The 16,493-nt window shown below is 43.4% G+C and overlaps 1 protein-coding gene across 2 annotated transcripts in view; it reads right to left on the bottom strand.

Moving 5' to 3' along the window:
- INTS6 (integrator complex subunit 6) overlaps positions 1-6,344 on the bottom strand; it is a 38,910-nt gene extending 32,566 nt beyond the window's left edge. Inside the window, exons 1-4 of one of the 2 annotated variants that reach the window (XM_063149262.1) lie at positions 6,292-6,344; positions 5,797-5,957; positions 5,470-5,547; positions 4,601-4,750 (exon numbers count right to left, since the gene is read on the bottom strand). In XM_063149262.1, the coding sequence (XP_063005332.1) occupies positions 4,601-4,750; positions 5,470-5,547; positions 5,797-5,907 (339 nt within the window). In that variant the 5' untranslated portion in view covers positions 5,908-5,957; positions 6,292-6,344. Of the gene's footprint in view, positions 1-4,600; positions 4,751-5,469; positions 5,548-5,796; positions 6,224-6,291 lie in introns of those variants that run through there. The other variant, XM_063149263.1, reaches the window with a different exon arrangement.
- Positions 6,345-16,493: the final 10,149 nt, after the last annotated feature.

The following is a 16,493-nucleotide window of genomic DNA, read 5'->3' as shown; positions in this document are numbered from 1 at the left end:
ACTCTCTTGGGAAAATAAAACTGCTCCACAATTAAAAAAAAAAAAACAGAACATATCACTGCAGAAGCATAATGTAGTCCATGTTAGGGAACAGTACTTCTTTCACTTTTTTTGTGGCTTTATAACCTCAGGAGATTCTAGACAAGCATGTAAACAAGCAGTCAGCCTAGAATGTGTGACTTAAATCTGTCTCGTGTCCACAAGTATGATTAGAAATTACCTCCTAGGTACACTGTTCACTGTAGTTGGAATACTACAGTATTTATGCCATTGTGGCAAAACACCCTGAACTCTACAGACCAATGCCAAGTTCTACTGTGGGAACACATCAGCAATTCTGCTACTGTAGCTACAAATAGGTCTAGACCTATACTCAGAAAGAACTATCAAGTGGCAGTTAACCTAAGATTGTGTAGCTTGATGGTCATACCTGGCATGACCACAACACTCCAAAAAAACTTATTTAAAAACAAATGTAGGATACCTCCCAACTTCCAGCTCTGAGTATATTCTCATGTTCCCAAAATATTCTTTATCAGTTGAATTTTATTTGGATTTTAGTTTTGTCCTCAGAAGATTCTAGTTATGCTTCTGCTCATATGTGATATACACTACAGAATAAAAGGCTTTCACCAAGACTGTACACAGCCTGGTAAGCCACCCAGTGTTTCTTGTGCTAATCTAAATCCAGGCAGCATCTTATTCATCACTGTGAATGAAAAATGCCTAGTCTAAATCCATTTGTATTAGACACACTGACTTTTCTGTTTCAGAGCAACAAAGTTAGCATGTGCTTTTCTTACATTAGACTCATTTAAAAGTTAAACTCATCTCATAGCAGTAGTAATGCTGCTGAAAAATGTGGAAGATACTCTAGTAAGATTTTAAAAACTCATAAAAAGCTTATATTATTGAAAAGCACTTTCTATATGCAGTATTAAAGCAATTTCACCCTGAAAAAATATTAAAAATACTTTGAAATCCTTTCAGTTAAGTGTATTTTATCCTCTCAAACCTTATTCTATGCTATACTGCCAAAAAAACAGCAAGACACTTTCAGCATTTCACAAATAACAGGCAACATGAAACACACAGGGTATCAATAAATCAGAGTTTTGACAATTACATACACCCATCAGATTCCAGCTTTGGTAGAGCTATGCTGGTCTTTGGCAGGTGAGTATCAAAACACCATTGATACATATTTTAACTACCTCAGATTCAGTGCCTAGGCTTAGAAACTCACTACAAACTGCAAGTAACTGAAGCTGATGGTTTATTTCAAACATTTGTTTACATTTTCACTCTATCATAACAGCAGCTACGTTTTGAATGCTTTCTGTTTCCACAGAAACATCTATCAGTATTTAACCTTTCCATGAACTACAACAAGCTGCACATTTGCTATACTCAAAACTATTTGGTTAAATCGTGACTACTCATGTCCTGCTGAACAAGCCACAGCTAAAAGAGCTAAGAGCGTACTTCAAGAGGACAAAAAACCTGCCAGAAAAAGGCTGGGTATGTCAGACTAGCTGAAATAATGGAAAAGCTGAACTGGAGAAAATAAGGAGTCAATTATCTAAGTGTAAACTGGGCTAATGAAGTACAATATCTTGTGTGATGTGACAAACGTACTGAATTTAGTGTGTTTAAACTGATTTCTTCCTAGAGACATGCAAATGCTGTATTTTTTCCCTAAGCTCTCCATAAAAATGCAGAAGGTGAAAAGGGTCACTATTTTTAGGGAATGCTAAAAGCTGACACCCTATTTGAAGGTTTATTCTTCTACTATAATCACCACAAAGCACACTAAAGGGGAAAAAAAGCTATTGGATCCAAGCAGTAAAATACTGAAATTATCAATCTGAACTTGCTGCAAAAGGAACAGCCACCTTAAAATGTGTACTTTTCAAAATCATTTTTTCTTAACAAAAGCCTCCAAAAAAATTGGATCTGGCAACTCCTCAGTAAGACAAAATATTTATAAAGCCCCTATCATAGAATTTATATCAGAACTAGCTTATGAAAAAAATCTTCCAGGCTTTTGACAATTTAAGTGTGTTGACAGTGTCCTTTAAGATCTAAATGTGAGATCCTGTGATCAGCTGATCACATGGCAATTCAATCATTGCATATGCAGTATAATAAAGACTCATAATAAAAATCCAAACATTTAAGCAGCAAGAAAATATGAAGCAGATTTTCCCCAACTCCAGAATGACCCTTCAGCCATCATTCTTGTTCAGAAGGTCAGCTGATGGAGAACTCTGGTCAACTCTGAAAGAAATGGAGTGTACTGAGTCACTCTGCCATTTAAACCAACAGTTTGCACTCAGCAGGGGTACAAGATGTCACTGGTGGAGACATAACCAGACAATCCCATCAGGCTTGTATGATGTCTTGTCATTAGCATGTGTAAGAAAAGTCTGGTTTACAACTCACTTTCGTGTAGCAAGTGGATCTTGGCCAAGTACCTTAGAAGTTTGTCAATACACCAAAATACAAGCATGATAGTTCAAAGATGTTTAGCCAGAGAAATTTCCCACAAATTAATAAGTTTGGATTTTATTATGTCACATAATATCACACCTAAGATGGTCTGAATGTTGCTATTTTTGTAAAGTTATCTTGTCTTATTCTAATATATTCTGTCTTCAAATATCTGCCTCCTAACTAACTACTCTTTTATAGTGTTAATATTTGTAGCTGCTTTAGAAAAAAGTTAATCAGCAATTTATGTTCTGAGTGCAAACTGTTTAAAATGCAACTGAGCATTCTGACCACTTTTATTTTCCTGGATTCTTAAGTTTCTCACACTATGTATGGTCAAACACTGATTTGTCTGGACTAAATTTTAGGTGGTAGACAAGAATAACAGGACAATGACAGGCTACCAAGCCATAGTTTTAAAGACCAATGTGAAGATGAAGACAATTAGCTTCCTTAGAGCTCATCCTGAAAATGCTGAAGGATCAGTTAAATGTTGCAGGATTTGATTTATTTTTTTAAAAATTGCCATTTTGGTACGAATAGCCAAAATGGGAACCTTTGACTTCAGCAGCAGATGACCAGCCACTTGCAATAGAGTCATCTATTTTTGCAGTTGCTAAAAAGAGTTAGAATTTCTGTTTAGTCACCTGACTGCACATGGTGAATACCTCTTCAACAGCCAGCTCCACACGTGGAATGGAGCAAAAATGTGCTTAAGTGACAGGGGGTTCAAGCCCAGAGAGACAGATAACCCGAACACATCAGACAAAGAAAAAGTCATTGCTTCACAGTCAAAAGAGCAGCTCTTGCAGTAATGAACACTACTAGTGAGTCAAAAGAATAATGGCAACTCAACTGCCCACTTGAGTAGTTGAGCCCAGCTGGCTCAGTTGGAGCAAATTATTTGACATAGGTTTAATTAGAATAGTTATCACTAGCAATCAGAAAGAACAATATTTTGTGTATGGGCCTACAGGGCTTAAGTGTTCAGGAATATAGCTCCTGTAATTAAACAAGAACACCAGAAAAATGAGAAAATTACACACAGATGTATGAGGACATCAGATGACCATAGGAAAAAACCTCATGTGTGGAACTAGCCCTTTTTTAAAGTTTCATCACTAAACAAGCATTTTTAAAATGTTTAGGCTGACTTGATCATCTCACAGTAAAGCCATACTATGCAGCATGACAAATTTCCTTCATAAACATACGTGGCATGTTATCACAAACTCTGCTTAGACTGGGAAATAGCGGGGGAAGAAGGGGGACTTGTGTTCACAATCACATTCCCATGTTAAATACGGAGAGCAGTAATAAATACTAATCCTCAGATAGAGGACACAGAACTAGATGAGAAAAACAATAAGGGGAGATTCAAGTTGGTATGCCCCACATGAAAAGTACTAGTAGCATCCTTCATGTGAAACAAATCCAGGCTTTGATCCAGCAGCAGAAAGAACTCTGAGTCCTAAGGCACACATTTAACCTACAATGTCTGTATTTCAGCAGCTCATACTAATGAGCATGAGAATGCTGGCCCACACCAAATAACTCCTGTTTTAAAGGGATAGTTGAAATAGAGAAATTAAAAAAGCACAGCTTCTCAAGGCTCTGATACAACAGGCAGGTTCATAAAAATACATGTATGCAGAGAAATGTTGTGGTAAACTCACTGGAAAGAAAGCGTTTTGAAAAAGCGCTCCTTCCAGTACTTTTGGACATGCAGTGTTGTTAGAAAAATGGCTCATCTCCTAAACTGTTCAGCACTGTATGGAGAAAGCTAAGTTTTCATAACCCTATCAGGCTCACCAGCTATGGTACCAAACACAGACCCAACAAAAAAAGGAAAAATTTGAACTGAAAAGGTCAACTTGGAGGCTGTATCACAGCTTAAAAACTGAGCAATGACTGAAATTAAAGAACAAAAAAGTTGGGTATCAAACTCACTGGCTGTATTTCTTCAAGCTAGCCAAGCTCTGCTTACTTTTTGAAGAAGCCCCCATATTGAATATTCCATGAAGATGCCACTTTGGACAACTAGCTAATTGCTGTTTCTAGGAAGTTTGTGTTTGAAGATTTTTCCACCTAGTAACAGTCAACCTACCTGCCCATAGTTGTCTATGCCAGTTACTAATCTATTTAAGTTTAATAAATCAAAAGCTGTCCTTAGGGACTGGCCAAGAGTCGTAAGTCCTTCAGCTTGAAGGTTTTTCAGTTCATTCATAAACGTTGCATGGTTTTCCTTCCAGCCAGCCTGCAAAGGGAAACGTGAAAAGATTTATTCTGCAGATATGAGTTCTGCTTTCCTGTTAGGCTACAAAGAGCCTCCGCTGCTGCATGCAGCTCACTACAAATGATAATAAAACACCTCAGAAGTTAGTATTTGATGTTGCTCCAAAAAGCCTGAAATTATGAACTTCTCTTAATCCTTAGAACTCCCCATTTACCAAACGAGCATTTTTGCTTTGTTCCATAGGACAAATTTCTTTGAGGACACGGGTGCCCAAGCCTTAGAGTTATTTACATCACCCTCCCAGAGCCCAGCCCAGATGGGAGCCAACTGCGCTTGCAGCGACCTCCAACAGGTTCACCGTCCTGTGTCATGTGGACCCACCGCCCCCTTCCCCCGCGCGGCGCGTCCCCCCCCGCCGCGGCGGGGCCAGGGAAGTGCCGTCCCCTTCCGAGTCCGGGGCTCTCCGGGCTCAACTCGGTCCTTCCCCCAGCTCGCCCCGAACTCTCCTTGGAGTTGCTGTCACTTCTCCCAAGTTGAATAAATATCCCCCACAGTTCATTGCTGCTCGCACACACCGCACGGGGAAAAGCGTCGGCCATGTTGATGTCAGCGCCGCCGCCGGAGCCCGTGTGTGCCGCGCTCCCCGGACCGCCGGCAGCCGGGGCGAGGCGGGCGGGGGGCGGACGGGCCGGAAGGAGGCCGGGGAAGAGGGGGGGGGGGGGGGGGTGAGCGGGGGTTACCTTGATAGCGTAGGGAGGCTCCTCGAAAGTGACCAGCATGTACCTGTCTCCCCTGCTGGCCGGGTCCCGGGCTCGGAGCTGCAGCGCGGGGGACAAAGCAGAGGGTGAGCCGAGAGGCGGCGCCGCCGCCGGAGCCCCCCGGCTCGGCCCGGCCCTCCCCTCCCCTCCCTCCCCGCACACACACGCACTCTCTCGCTCGCTCCCGCCCGCCCTCGCCCCGCGCCCCCGGCCCAGGCAGCCCCCCGCTCCCTGCCGCCCCCTCCCCTCCCCGCGCAGCCACTCTCGCTCGCTTTCTCTCGCCTCCTCTCGCAAGGCAGAGCCCGGTACCTTCATGAAAGTCTCTACAGCGCCTTTGGCTATGTCCAGATAGGTGGTGCCCAGATGGGTGCGCTGGTTCATGGAGGCGGACGTGTCTATCAGGAAGAGTAAGATGGGCATAGTGCGGAGGGGCCGGCGGCCGGACGGCTACATGGACAGCGGGCGGGGGGCTGAGGGGAGAACCGTGGGGGGGAGGTGAGGGGAAGGGGGAGAGAGAGAAGAGGACGGGGGACGGGAGAGGAGTAAGTGGCTGTGAGTGCTGTGCACGGGGAAGGGCGCCTCCCCGCTGCCCCTCTGCCGAGGCGGGGGGGAAGGGGGGGCAGCCCTGCCTGCCCTGCCCTCCTTTGTGTGAGGGGCCTGCTCAGCCCAACACAGGCTGGTTTATGAGGGAGAGGCGGATAGGGCTGCGCTGCTAGCTAACCTTCCCCCCACCACCACCTTCCTCCTCCTCCTCCTCCTCCTCCTCCACCGCCGCCCGCCCTCCCCTCCCCCTGTTGATGTTACTCAGAAGTTTCAGGCGGAGCAGCCGCAGCCCCGCTACCCCGGCACTTTCTCGCTCTGACTGAGGCGCTTCCTCGCTCGCCTCCCGTTTTTAAGGCAGCCTGGGTAGGTCGGCCCCGCCCCTCAAGGACACGTCCCCGTCCCACGTGACTGCCTCCCGGCTCCACCATAGGGCCCCGGTAACCGCTCCTTAGCATATTCAAATCGGCGGGGCGGGGCGGCCGCAGCGGGCGCGGGCGGCGGGGGCGCGCAGGCGCAGCCCGGGCCGGGGGGGGGGCCGGCCGGGGGACACGGAGCAGGGCGGGGAGCGCCGGTGCTCGCAGGGACGCGCCCCGGGGGTGCGCTCCGGGCGCCGGGGGTGCGGAGGGGTAGCGCGGGCGGGACGGGAGGGACGGACGGGGAGAGAGATCTGTCGCCGCCGCCCCTCCCGCTGAGCTATTTCGAGGGCTGCGGGGTGACGCGTCCCTCAGGGGCAGCGCCCTGCCCGACCCGCGCGCTCGGGGAGGGCGGGGGGCAGCCCCTGGGGAGCGCCGGGCCGGGGCGGTAACTCTGGCGCTGGCGGCTTGTCGCCGTCGGGAGCGGCGGGTGAGTCACGGGGGTGGGAAGGAAGGAAAGAGGGAGGGAAGAGGGCGGGCGCTACACCCGCCCCGTCCCCGGGCGCCGCCGCTCTCCTTGAGGCTGCGGGCAGATCCGCAGCTGCCCCCGCGGCGGGTCCTGTCCCCTGGCCGGGACCAGGGCAGTGCTCAGGGGCTCCGGTGACCTGGGCAGCAGCCAGATGCCAGCGGAGCCCCGCCGGCCCCGGTGACGAGGGAGCGGGGATATCGCTCCTCCAGGGAGCTCCGGCTCCTGGCAGGCAGCTCAGGGGTCGCCTGTCTTGCTCACTGGGTTTAGGATGGAGAAGACGGTCCGATGCGGTTTTGATGATGAATTCCCAGAGACATGGTCTGGCCTTTCACTCGATCCTTAGGGGGAAAAAAAACTGGCTAGCCTTAGCTGTGACCTTTTCCCTTCCATACGAGCAGTAATTAATACCAAGGTTTCTGTCATCCATGCAAAGGCATTCCAAATTTACTTCTTATAAATCTTATCATTATGGGCTGTTCCTAACCAATTAATGACGAAGATCTCTGTTCTCAGTTTTTTGGCAATTTGTTAGGGTTTGAGTTTTGGGTTTTGTTTTTGTTTTCCCAGCAATTGAGTCTGCTGTTTCTGCTCACAGCCTTGGAGCAGTAACTCCAGAGACATTTCTTAGCATAATCTGTTCAGGAGAATGCTCTGTTTCCTATCTGACTGATATTTTTTTTTTCTCCCTGATCCAACTGATGTGCTCCCATAGCTACTGATCTAGAAGGTTTAAAACCACTGTGCTCCTTCCCTCTCCCAAGATAAAATTGGCAATGCTGTGGCTTGATTCATCTTGGTCTTGCAGGCAAGATTTGTGTCTTGTTAGGCAAGAGCTTGATTTGGCTTTTTTATTATCTTTTTTTTTTTAAAGACTAATGGAAGATTAGCATTTCTAGGAAGAGAGAGGGATAGAATCACATTTCCATTGCAAATTGGTATGCATTCTCATGCCTTCAAGCAGCTTATTTTGGCTTTCCTGTTGGTGCTGCACCTGTGACCTGTGCCTTCCTTTCTTAGGCTTTGGGGTGAAATCAAGGACACTTTCTTTCAGCCCCATTTACTATTCAAGGCTATTAAAATATTTTCAATCTTAAGGACTCTAGGAGAGCTAGGAAGGAATCTTTGGAATTGGTGCTGATCAAAATACAGCAACTCTGGCAGTAACTTCTTTTACTATGATTATTTCTCGCTGTGGATCATGCTGCTGTTGGTGAGAGTGGCCAAGCTCATGTGTACCCAGTGGCCCTCGAGCTGCTTGTATCTTTCCAGCAGTTCACTATTAGAGCTCTAGCAGTGGTGCTGGGTCTCATGACCTGCAGCAAGGCTGTTCTGGTACAGGTTCTGCTGTTTAATCTGAATCCCTCCTGTCAGAGGGAGATAACCAGCAGGTCCACAGAGGCCACATTGCTGGGTTACTCTGGAATCCAGCTGCATGCCAGTCCCTCTTACGCAGTAAAACATTTGAACTATCGGAGAGGCTTGGTTCACCATCATTTTCTCTCCACAGAGATGTTTTGGGACACCTTCTGTCCCCTCAGGTCTCCAAAGAAAGTTAAAGGTATCTTCTGCAGCTTCTAAGCAGCCAGTCTCCCTAAGGTGGTGGGATTCAAGTTGTAGGCTGCAGTGCTGCTTAAGCAAATCACACCTTGGGATTAGTAATTTCATTTGGGAGTCATGTTGACTGAGTGTGTCATGATGGCCTTTAATTGGCTTCCTTTTAAATTTCTGAGATATGCACATTGTTCAGACATGCCGTATTCTCTCTGTTTGTATGTTGCTGATACTTCACTGACCATCCTAATAAAATCATCATCACTTTTATGTGTAAAACATCATGCATCTGCTTGGGGAACGTCTGAAAAATGGGAAACTTCTGGAATGGTTCCTTCTCCAAAGTGCTGGAAAAGAGGCATTTTAGAGTCATTGTCATACCAAGAAAATGTCATGGTGAGAGGCAGCTGGAACCATGAAGATGTTGCATAAATCCTGGAAGGCCATTTGGAATTTTTATGTTTTGTTGCCAGTAAATGAAGAGAGATTAGCAAAAAAGCCATGTCCATTCATGGTGGTAGAGTCAGTTATAAACCAGCATGGGTTCTGAGTCAACTTTGAAAATTGCAAGCTGTAGGCATGCTGTAACTATCTTGCCAGTACAAGAGGAAAGTGAGACCAAAGCAGCTGACTGCACTCTACCTCGTGTTCCCTCAGCCCTGGTAATTGTCACTGGTAGAAGAATCACACAGAAAAAAACTTATACACAGTTCCACTGGTATTTATACAAAGAAACTAATTTGCTGTACTTTTCTATATGCTTAATGCTGTTATCTTTGAGGCCATTTGGAGCATTCAGTCCTTCCCATTCCTATGCATCTTACATTAGATCCATATTAAGTCTACTATAGGGCAGAATCACAGCTGGGTGTGTGTTGTATGTGGTAGGCATTGCTACTTTGCTGCTGGGAGCAGGCCAATTTGATTAATACTGAGAGAGATTCTTTCAAAGATAGGTAATCAACCCAAGCCTTAAGTGTGCATCAGTCTCTTGATGTGAGAGTCATAATGGCTGATACTGCCATCAAAGTCGCATTTATAAATCTGTGTGGGAGAATGGCTGCAAAGGAACAAACCCCAGTGATATTAGTGCTAATGCTCAATACTGCCAGAGCTGACACAGCTGAGCAGAGAGAGACAGTGAGGCTGCCACTGAAAATAGATGCATCTTTAACTTTTTTAATATGTTGGGCAAAGTGACACCTCATGCACAAGTCCAAATAAGCCAGTTCTACCTTTGCTCCCGAGTCAAGATGAATGATTTCAGCAAGCTTCTGGCTGGAGGAATACTCTTGCTGTCCTCGTGATGCAAAGGATTCCACCTGCTTCCACACAGGTTTGTATTTCTTGTACATCCATGAGGAAGCATGAATATATATGTATGTCTAAGAATATTTGTTGTCTCATCTTCAGAGAATAGGTCTTGTCCATTTGGGGACAAATAAGGTAGTATTGAAGGTGCGGATTTACTTTACATTTGCATGCTAAGTCAATAAACCAAAAATCAAATATAAGTGTAAAAATATACCTAAAAACCTCCATCATTTGAAAAAAGCTGAAGAGAATTTTTCTATCATTTGCTGTTACTGTTTTTTCCTTAAGTAGCTTCTTCTCCAAGTTGATGTTTTTGAGATTTTTTGTTGAATTATCACATGGTGTTGGCCTTATTTTGTCCTAAACTTCAGGCTTGAATGGAAGGTGCTGTGTTAATCACCTTCAAAGAGGTCTGAGAACTAAAACTGATAGTTTAACCTTTTTTTTCAATTGTCATTCTTCGCAATATGGAATTATTTTCACAAAGAAAATTTCCAGATCCTAATCGGCCCAGGTCCTAATGGTACAGGGAAATTTTTTGGAGCTTCCTTTAGAATACAGTTCTGTAGCTTTTTAGATTGTCATTATTAAATGCTTCCCCCCATATTTAGCAGTTACATTTTCCATTTCCTAATTTAATTCTACTGCATATCATTAAAACATATCTCTTTATACAACATTCTGAGTTTCAATTTATCTTTTTATACTTGTGTCCTCTGTTTTTTTAAGTCTTTCTTTGGCCATGTTCTGTGCATTCATCTCACTTGCTTTATGCTACAAATAAAATTTTATTGCTTACTTGTCTTGCATACATAGCAGCATATATTGTTGGGGGGTTTTGTTTTATCCTGTTGGGGTTTTTTAGTGGTTTCAATGCAGGGGAGTTTGACCCAATTTTTTTTTCCTCTTCCTGAAATCCTTACCAAAGATAAACTGATTTAATGTTATAATTCAGGTAGCCTAGGTAAACAGAAAACTTTTTAAATGTATATTTTAAGACTTGAATCAGGATGCCTATTTTTCCAAGATTTGCAGAGGCAGCTGCTTTCCTTTGAAACTAGCACCTTTTAGAAGCCTGTACTTTGGGTTCCCTAACACCAGAACACAGTAAAAGCACATCTCCCTGCAGAACAATGACCTCTAAAAGAAGTGGCATTCTGGCTTCTCTTGGCCCATCTTCAAAGACAGCCTCTTTTTCATTGTCCATCCATTGGGAAACCCAGAGGATAGCCTTTGAAGCTTCCTAGGGATTTTTGTATTCTCCACCACCCCTCTAGTCATCCAAATCCCTTGCTGCTTCCTGGCTTGGGAGTGGGAACCACAGTGAAGAACGGTGTACAGTCCAGGGGAAGAACAGTTAATGTGGAAATGCAAGGAAATGGGTACAACAGGAGTTTGATAAAGCTTGTTTGCTACCTGTGCTGACTGAGTGTATGTACTGGGAGAGTTAACTTCATGAGTACTTCTGAAGTATTTAGGTACTTCCAAATAAAGTTATGATGGAAGTGCACAGTATGATTATTTTCAGAGAAAAAACCTGATCTCTTTCAGGCCATCTTACTGTGACAGCAGAATTCAGACAGCTAATGATGGAGAGGTTGCAAGGCACCTGAATAGAAGACAAGGAGGCTTTTGTCATTAAATAAACTATGTTTGATACATGCTTTTTCTTTACTATTACTTGTCATGGATTGAAAGATTTTCTAGACTATGCACTGTCCTCATACGAATTTAACAGTGCTTAACAGAGCAAGGCTTCTCCTATTTGGTACCATGGAGGAATATTAAATATAATATGGAAAAAGCTACTTAAACTTTTCAAAATTACAGTTGCAATAAGGTAGCACACATGAGAATTCAAATGGATTTTCAGTTCTTATCAATCCTTCCTGATATGTTACATTGTTTCTCCTTTCATTTAAGTTAGGGTTCTGGTCAAGAACAAAACCCTGTCTCAGCTCTGAGCCTTTAAATTTATTCTGTGTCCCGAGTATCTAAGGTGGATCCAAAGGGAACAGAAAACACCCTCTAGCACAAACACCTTATAGCATACAATAAGGTCTCCCTTCCCTTCCCTTCCCTTCCCTTCCCTTCCCTTCCCTTCCCTTCCCTTCCCTTCCCTTCCCTTCCCTTCCCTTCCCTTCCCTTCCCTTCCCTTCCCTTCCCTTCCCTTCCCTTCCCTTCCCTTCCCTTCCCTTCCCTTCCCTTCCCTTCCCTTCCCTTCCCTTCCCTTCTCCCATCTCATTTTCCATCCTTGAGATGCAGGTGGCAGCAGCCTATTTAATGACTGATACCAGTAGGATGCCCAGGAAAATATCAGTACAGACTTCTCAGCTTCCACCAGTCCCCCAGGTCATAAACACAGGAGAGGTTCTCTGCATTCACTGGACCAACAGGTTTGAGACGACTTTTGGTTGTTATGCCAGGGCAAAAAAAATCTCTTGCCAGAGTGGCCAGAGATAATCGTCAGGTCTGTTGAAATCTTGACAAAGATAATTTGTAGCAATCTGCTCTGGTTTTGGGGTTAATGAATCCTCCTCACAAATACCTGTAAAAATGTTGCCATGCAGGCTTTCCTCAGGATGACAGGAACAGGACTATGATACTTTTCCTCCACAGCACCACTTTTAAATGATCATTGGGGTGGTTGTTACAGCCCTCGCAGGAAAACCTTCCCAGGGCTTGGACGCCTTGCCTGTACCCACTGACCTGAGCGATCCCTGTCACTGTTCCCATGATTGCTTTTGTTCATTCCTCCAAGCATTCCTTCTTGCCTTCACTACCAAGTTTCATTAGCCCTGGAAATCATATCCTTCCGGAAGTGCTGGACCTTCCTGCACATTTCATAGCATAGCAACGTAACTCCATTACCATGGATCCCAGACACAAGCGTGCAGAATTTATCTAACTAATCAAGCAGCTAAGGGACACCAATTTCAGCTACAGTCAGCTTGGATTATAAAGCACTTACAGCTAAAACATTGCCTACAAGCACTTCCCAGGGAGGCAAAGCAATGAGCTGGGGTTTTGTTTTTTGTGGTTTGTTTGGTTTGGGGTTTTCTAATGGCATATGTAACGTGTATAGTCTTGGTAAACAGACAGAAATATTCATTCATCCATAAGCTGTTTTCCACTGAGATATCACACCTGCATGTGGTATTTGAGAGCTGGGAGTTCTTTCTTTAAAATATTGCCTCACTATAGAGGTTTTTTGTCCAACTTTTACTCTGAATGTGATCATTATGCATTGCCATCTTTTGCCCAAAATCAAAATACACTCTAAAATAAAGATGTGCTCAGTTGCTCCCTGCAAAGCAGCTGGCTGATGACTGATGCTGAATGGAATATGGACCAGTTGATCTTTTTCCACTTAGCAGTTAATGAAAACTTAATCAAATCTCAACTAGTAGCTAATCGGAAATCTCTACAAAAGCCATTTATAAAGCACAGACATAGGTCTCCTGGAATACAATTAACCAGATAAAGCCTCTCATCCAGAGAGGAAATCTGTCATCAGTATTTCATGCCTTCAAGGACCTGTGTCAAGGTGTTTGGGACTGTTGCTGAGCATGAAATTCAAAAGATGCAATTAAAATGAAGTGAGGGGATTTTTTTTCCATTTCTACTTTTATGTGCCCATTTAAGCCCTGATATAAGACCTATTTGTCATACAAAACTTTAGTGGGTACCACAGTGGGCAAGTCTGTCCTGCACCAATTTGCAGAAAAATCATGTCTTGTTTTATAAATATTTCAAATGAGAAGGAAGGACACTTAAAACACAGCTTTGAAAATTGCAAAAGGATAATTCTTACTGAGTTAGAGACTACAAAAGCATTTCTAATTAAGAAAAGTTTAAAATTTACTTGTGACCAGCTGATAGCAAACCCTGAATAACAAGTGTAACCTTTTTTCATAACAGTCTTCACCAAGTAGTGCTGTTTTTGTCAGTGATGAGTTTTTTTGTTGTTGGAGATGGCTTTCAATTTCATGATGTTGCAATCGGAAAGCCTTGAACGTTTCAGGATCGGTTCTAATATTTTCCTGTTGGTAAGTTCTTTTTAAGGCAACATACCATTTATGGTTATTTTCCAAACATGGGGCCAAAATAAAAAGTCCAAGAAAGCCCATACCATAATTCATATTGACAGTAAGCGTATGCTTCTCCAGGTTTGGCAGAGTGTTGTGTGTACACCAGTTGTGTGATAAGTGTAACATTTTCTCTGAGTTTCTCCTGGTCTTTTCTCTTTTAAGGTATTTCTGTTTTTTGTTAGACTGTTTTCTTAGAAACTTGACACTGATATATGCACTTCTGTTTTCTGGTCTGTGTGACTTGTGAATAAAGCTAGCAGTGATTTATATAACTGGGGTCTCCAAGAATGAAACCTAACAATACAAAGGTGACAAAAACCAGGCTTTTAACTATTATGTCCATTCCATTACCATTCAGGGTTTGCAGGTTAGTTTTTTTTAAGTTTTATTTTCCTCGATCAGTTCTTATTTTTCTTTGTGTCTTCCATTTCTGGTTCTTTTTATCTTCTCTTTCAGAAAAAGTTACAATATGTTCTTCTGGACATTTCTGCTTAGTTATGGCTTATCTACTTAGATATGGCTCTCCTCAGCTGGCCAAGGGAAAAAAAGCCAAAACTACTAATTTGTCCTGATGAGTGTTTTCACTCTTTTTTTTTTTTTTTTCAATGACTGGTTGTGCTATGTCCTGGACTTCTGCAGCAGCTAATAAGTAACTCCTGATGCCAGAATAACTCCTGATTGCAAAGGTTGACAGATATCATTTGAGCTCTCATTTCAGAGGTAAATGACAGCCCTTTAACCCAATTATAGTCCAGTGTGGCATAATTGGACTCATTTGTGATCCTTTACCAACTGGCTACTGCAGTTAATTTATGAAAAATGGGACAGTATTCATTTTTCAAGGAGAATTAGAGTATATTATGCTTTAATTTATAAATTGTTTAGAATGCTCCAGACTGTTTCTACCTTAGCACAAATTTCTCCTTTTCTGCATCTGTTCATTGTTTCCTAATTCCCTTTTATTATACTGAAATCTATTACATTTGTGTTGATATGCTTTACAGTAGTTTTCACTGAGATATTTGGAGTTTTTGCTTTTGTTGCAGTGTGCCTCTAATTAATACAGCCAATTTTACCATAATGTCAATTACTTTGTGGAGTATATAACTGTAATTATGACCATCATCTAAATCTGTTCCTTCTTGCACTGCTAGCAATGCAGCAGACCACTGCCACTAGCATCAAACTTTCCTGTAATTCTGACACTGTAGTGAATTCTTTCCCAACTGGCAATAAGAAAGTCTTACACAGCTCTTTCTCTGCTTGAGTTCTCTGTTTTCTGGATTGTGAAATTATCCTCTGCATAATTCAAGAACCTCTTCATGATCTATGTTTGGCAGAATTTGTTACCCAACAGATGTCTGGACAGTTAATGACCTCTGTAAGTACAGCCCTGTGATTTCTTGCTACTGATGGTCCAAGAATTTTCAATCTATTCTGCTACAAGTCAGCACTTGAGCAGCATGTCACCTCTTATTATAAAACAAAAGCATAAAATGTGTATAAATTTTTTTTCAGAATTGTTATGCCTAGTCAGAAGTGGTATTTTCCCCTCATTTTCTTCTGAGTCTTTGTTCATGTATGTGTACATGCAATGCACAGATGCACATAGCTCCACATTTTTACTTGGCCAAAATCAAAGGATGTGAATGAAACGCCCTGAAATTAATCAAGATATAATTTCAGAGAAAAAGTACTCCCATAAATACAAGTCATAACTCACACTGCACACCTTTAAGTTGGGGAAAGGGCAGATATCTAAAAAGATCTATAATAGCAAAGCCTTTTTGACTGTCACTTTTACACATATGGCAAATGTAGTCTTGCAATGGGATTTGAAGGCACTGGAGTGATGTGTTCACAGTATGAAATCATGCTGCAGCTGCACAACCATTCCTTCTTTCCTCTTCCCCATTCAGATCAGGTTCTAGCCCATCCCTGCATAGGAAAGTTGTCCTAGTTTCTCTTGCAGATTGTTTTTTTTTCTGTTCAGTTATTGGCACTTGCGAGAGGAAAATTGTCAGGCAGGATTGTATCAAAGAGGAGGTAAGAGAGTCCCTAACATCTGGCACTCATCTCCCAGAGGAGGGAGTCAAGGAATTAAATGCTGATTGATACAGGTCCAGTCAGACATCCCTGTGGAGATATTCTGCAAGGCAGAAGTCCCTAGAACATAAATCTGCACAGTGAAGTAAGTGCTTGAGAGGATGGCTTGTGCTTCAATGTGTGCCACTGTGAGGGAGAGAAATTAGGCTGCCTGCATACAAGTGCTCCTCTAGCAGTCAAGGTCCTGGCAGCTGCCTGGGACTCTCACCATACAGCTCCTGAAGTGCCAGGAGGTTTGCTAGATGCCTCACTGGTGCCTGTTTCTGCAGTGGGACAGCTGAGGTGTCCAAACTGCTGGATTGGAAGGTACCAAAAACCCTGGAGAAAGGTTCATCAGCTGGAACTACACTGGTAAGGTCCAGAAGACAATGCTCTTGTATTCCATGCAAAGCTCTTGGAATTAATGTATAGGCAGATTACTTGGCAATTTTGTCATGAAGCTCCTGGCAGCCTCTCACATGGTACATGGATCTGGCTTGGAGAACAGCATGGAGCAGGAGTCATTTACTCAAAAGCGAC

This window comes from Melospiza melodia, chromosome 2 (assembly GCF_035770615.1).
Source record: "Melospiza melodia melodia isolate bMelMel2 chromosome 2, bMelMel2.pri, whole genome shotgun sequence".
Taxonomy (NCBI): domain Eukaryota; kingdom Metazoa; phylum Chordata; class Aves; order Passeriformes; family Passerellidae; genus Melospiza; species Melospiza melodia.
The sequence above is the reverse complement of the archived record's forward strand: the minus strand, read 5'-3'. Positions and strand labels throughout refer to the sequence as shown.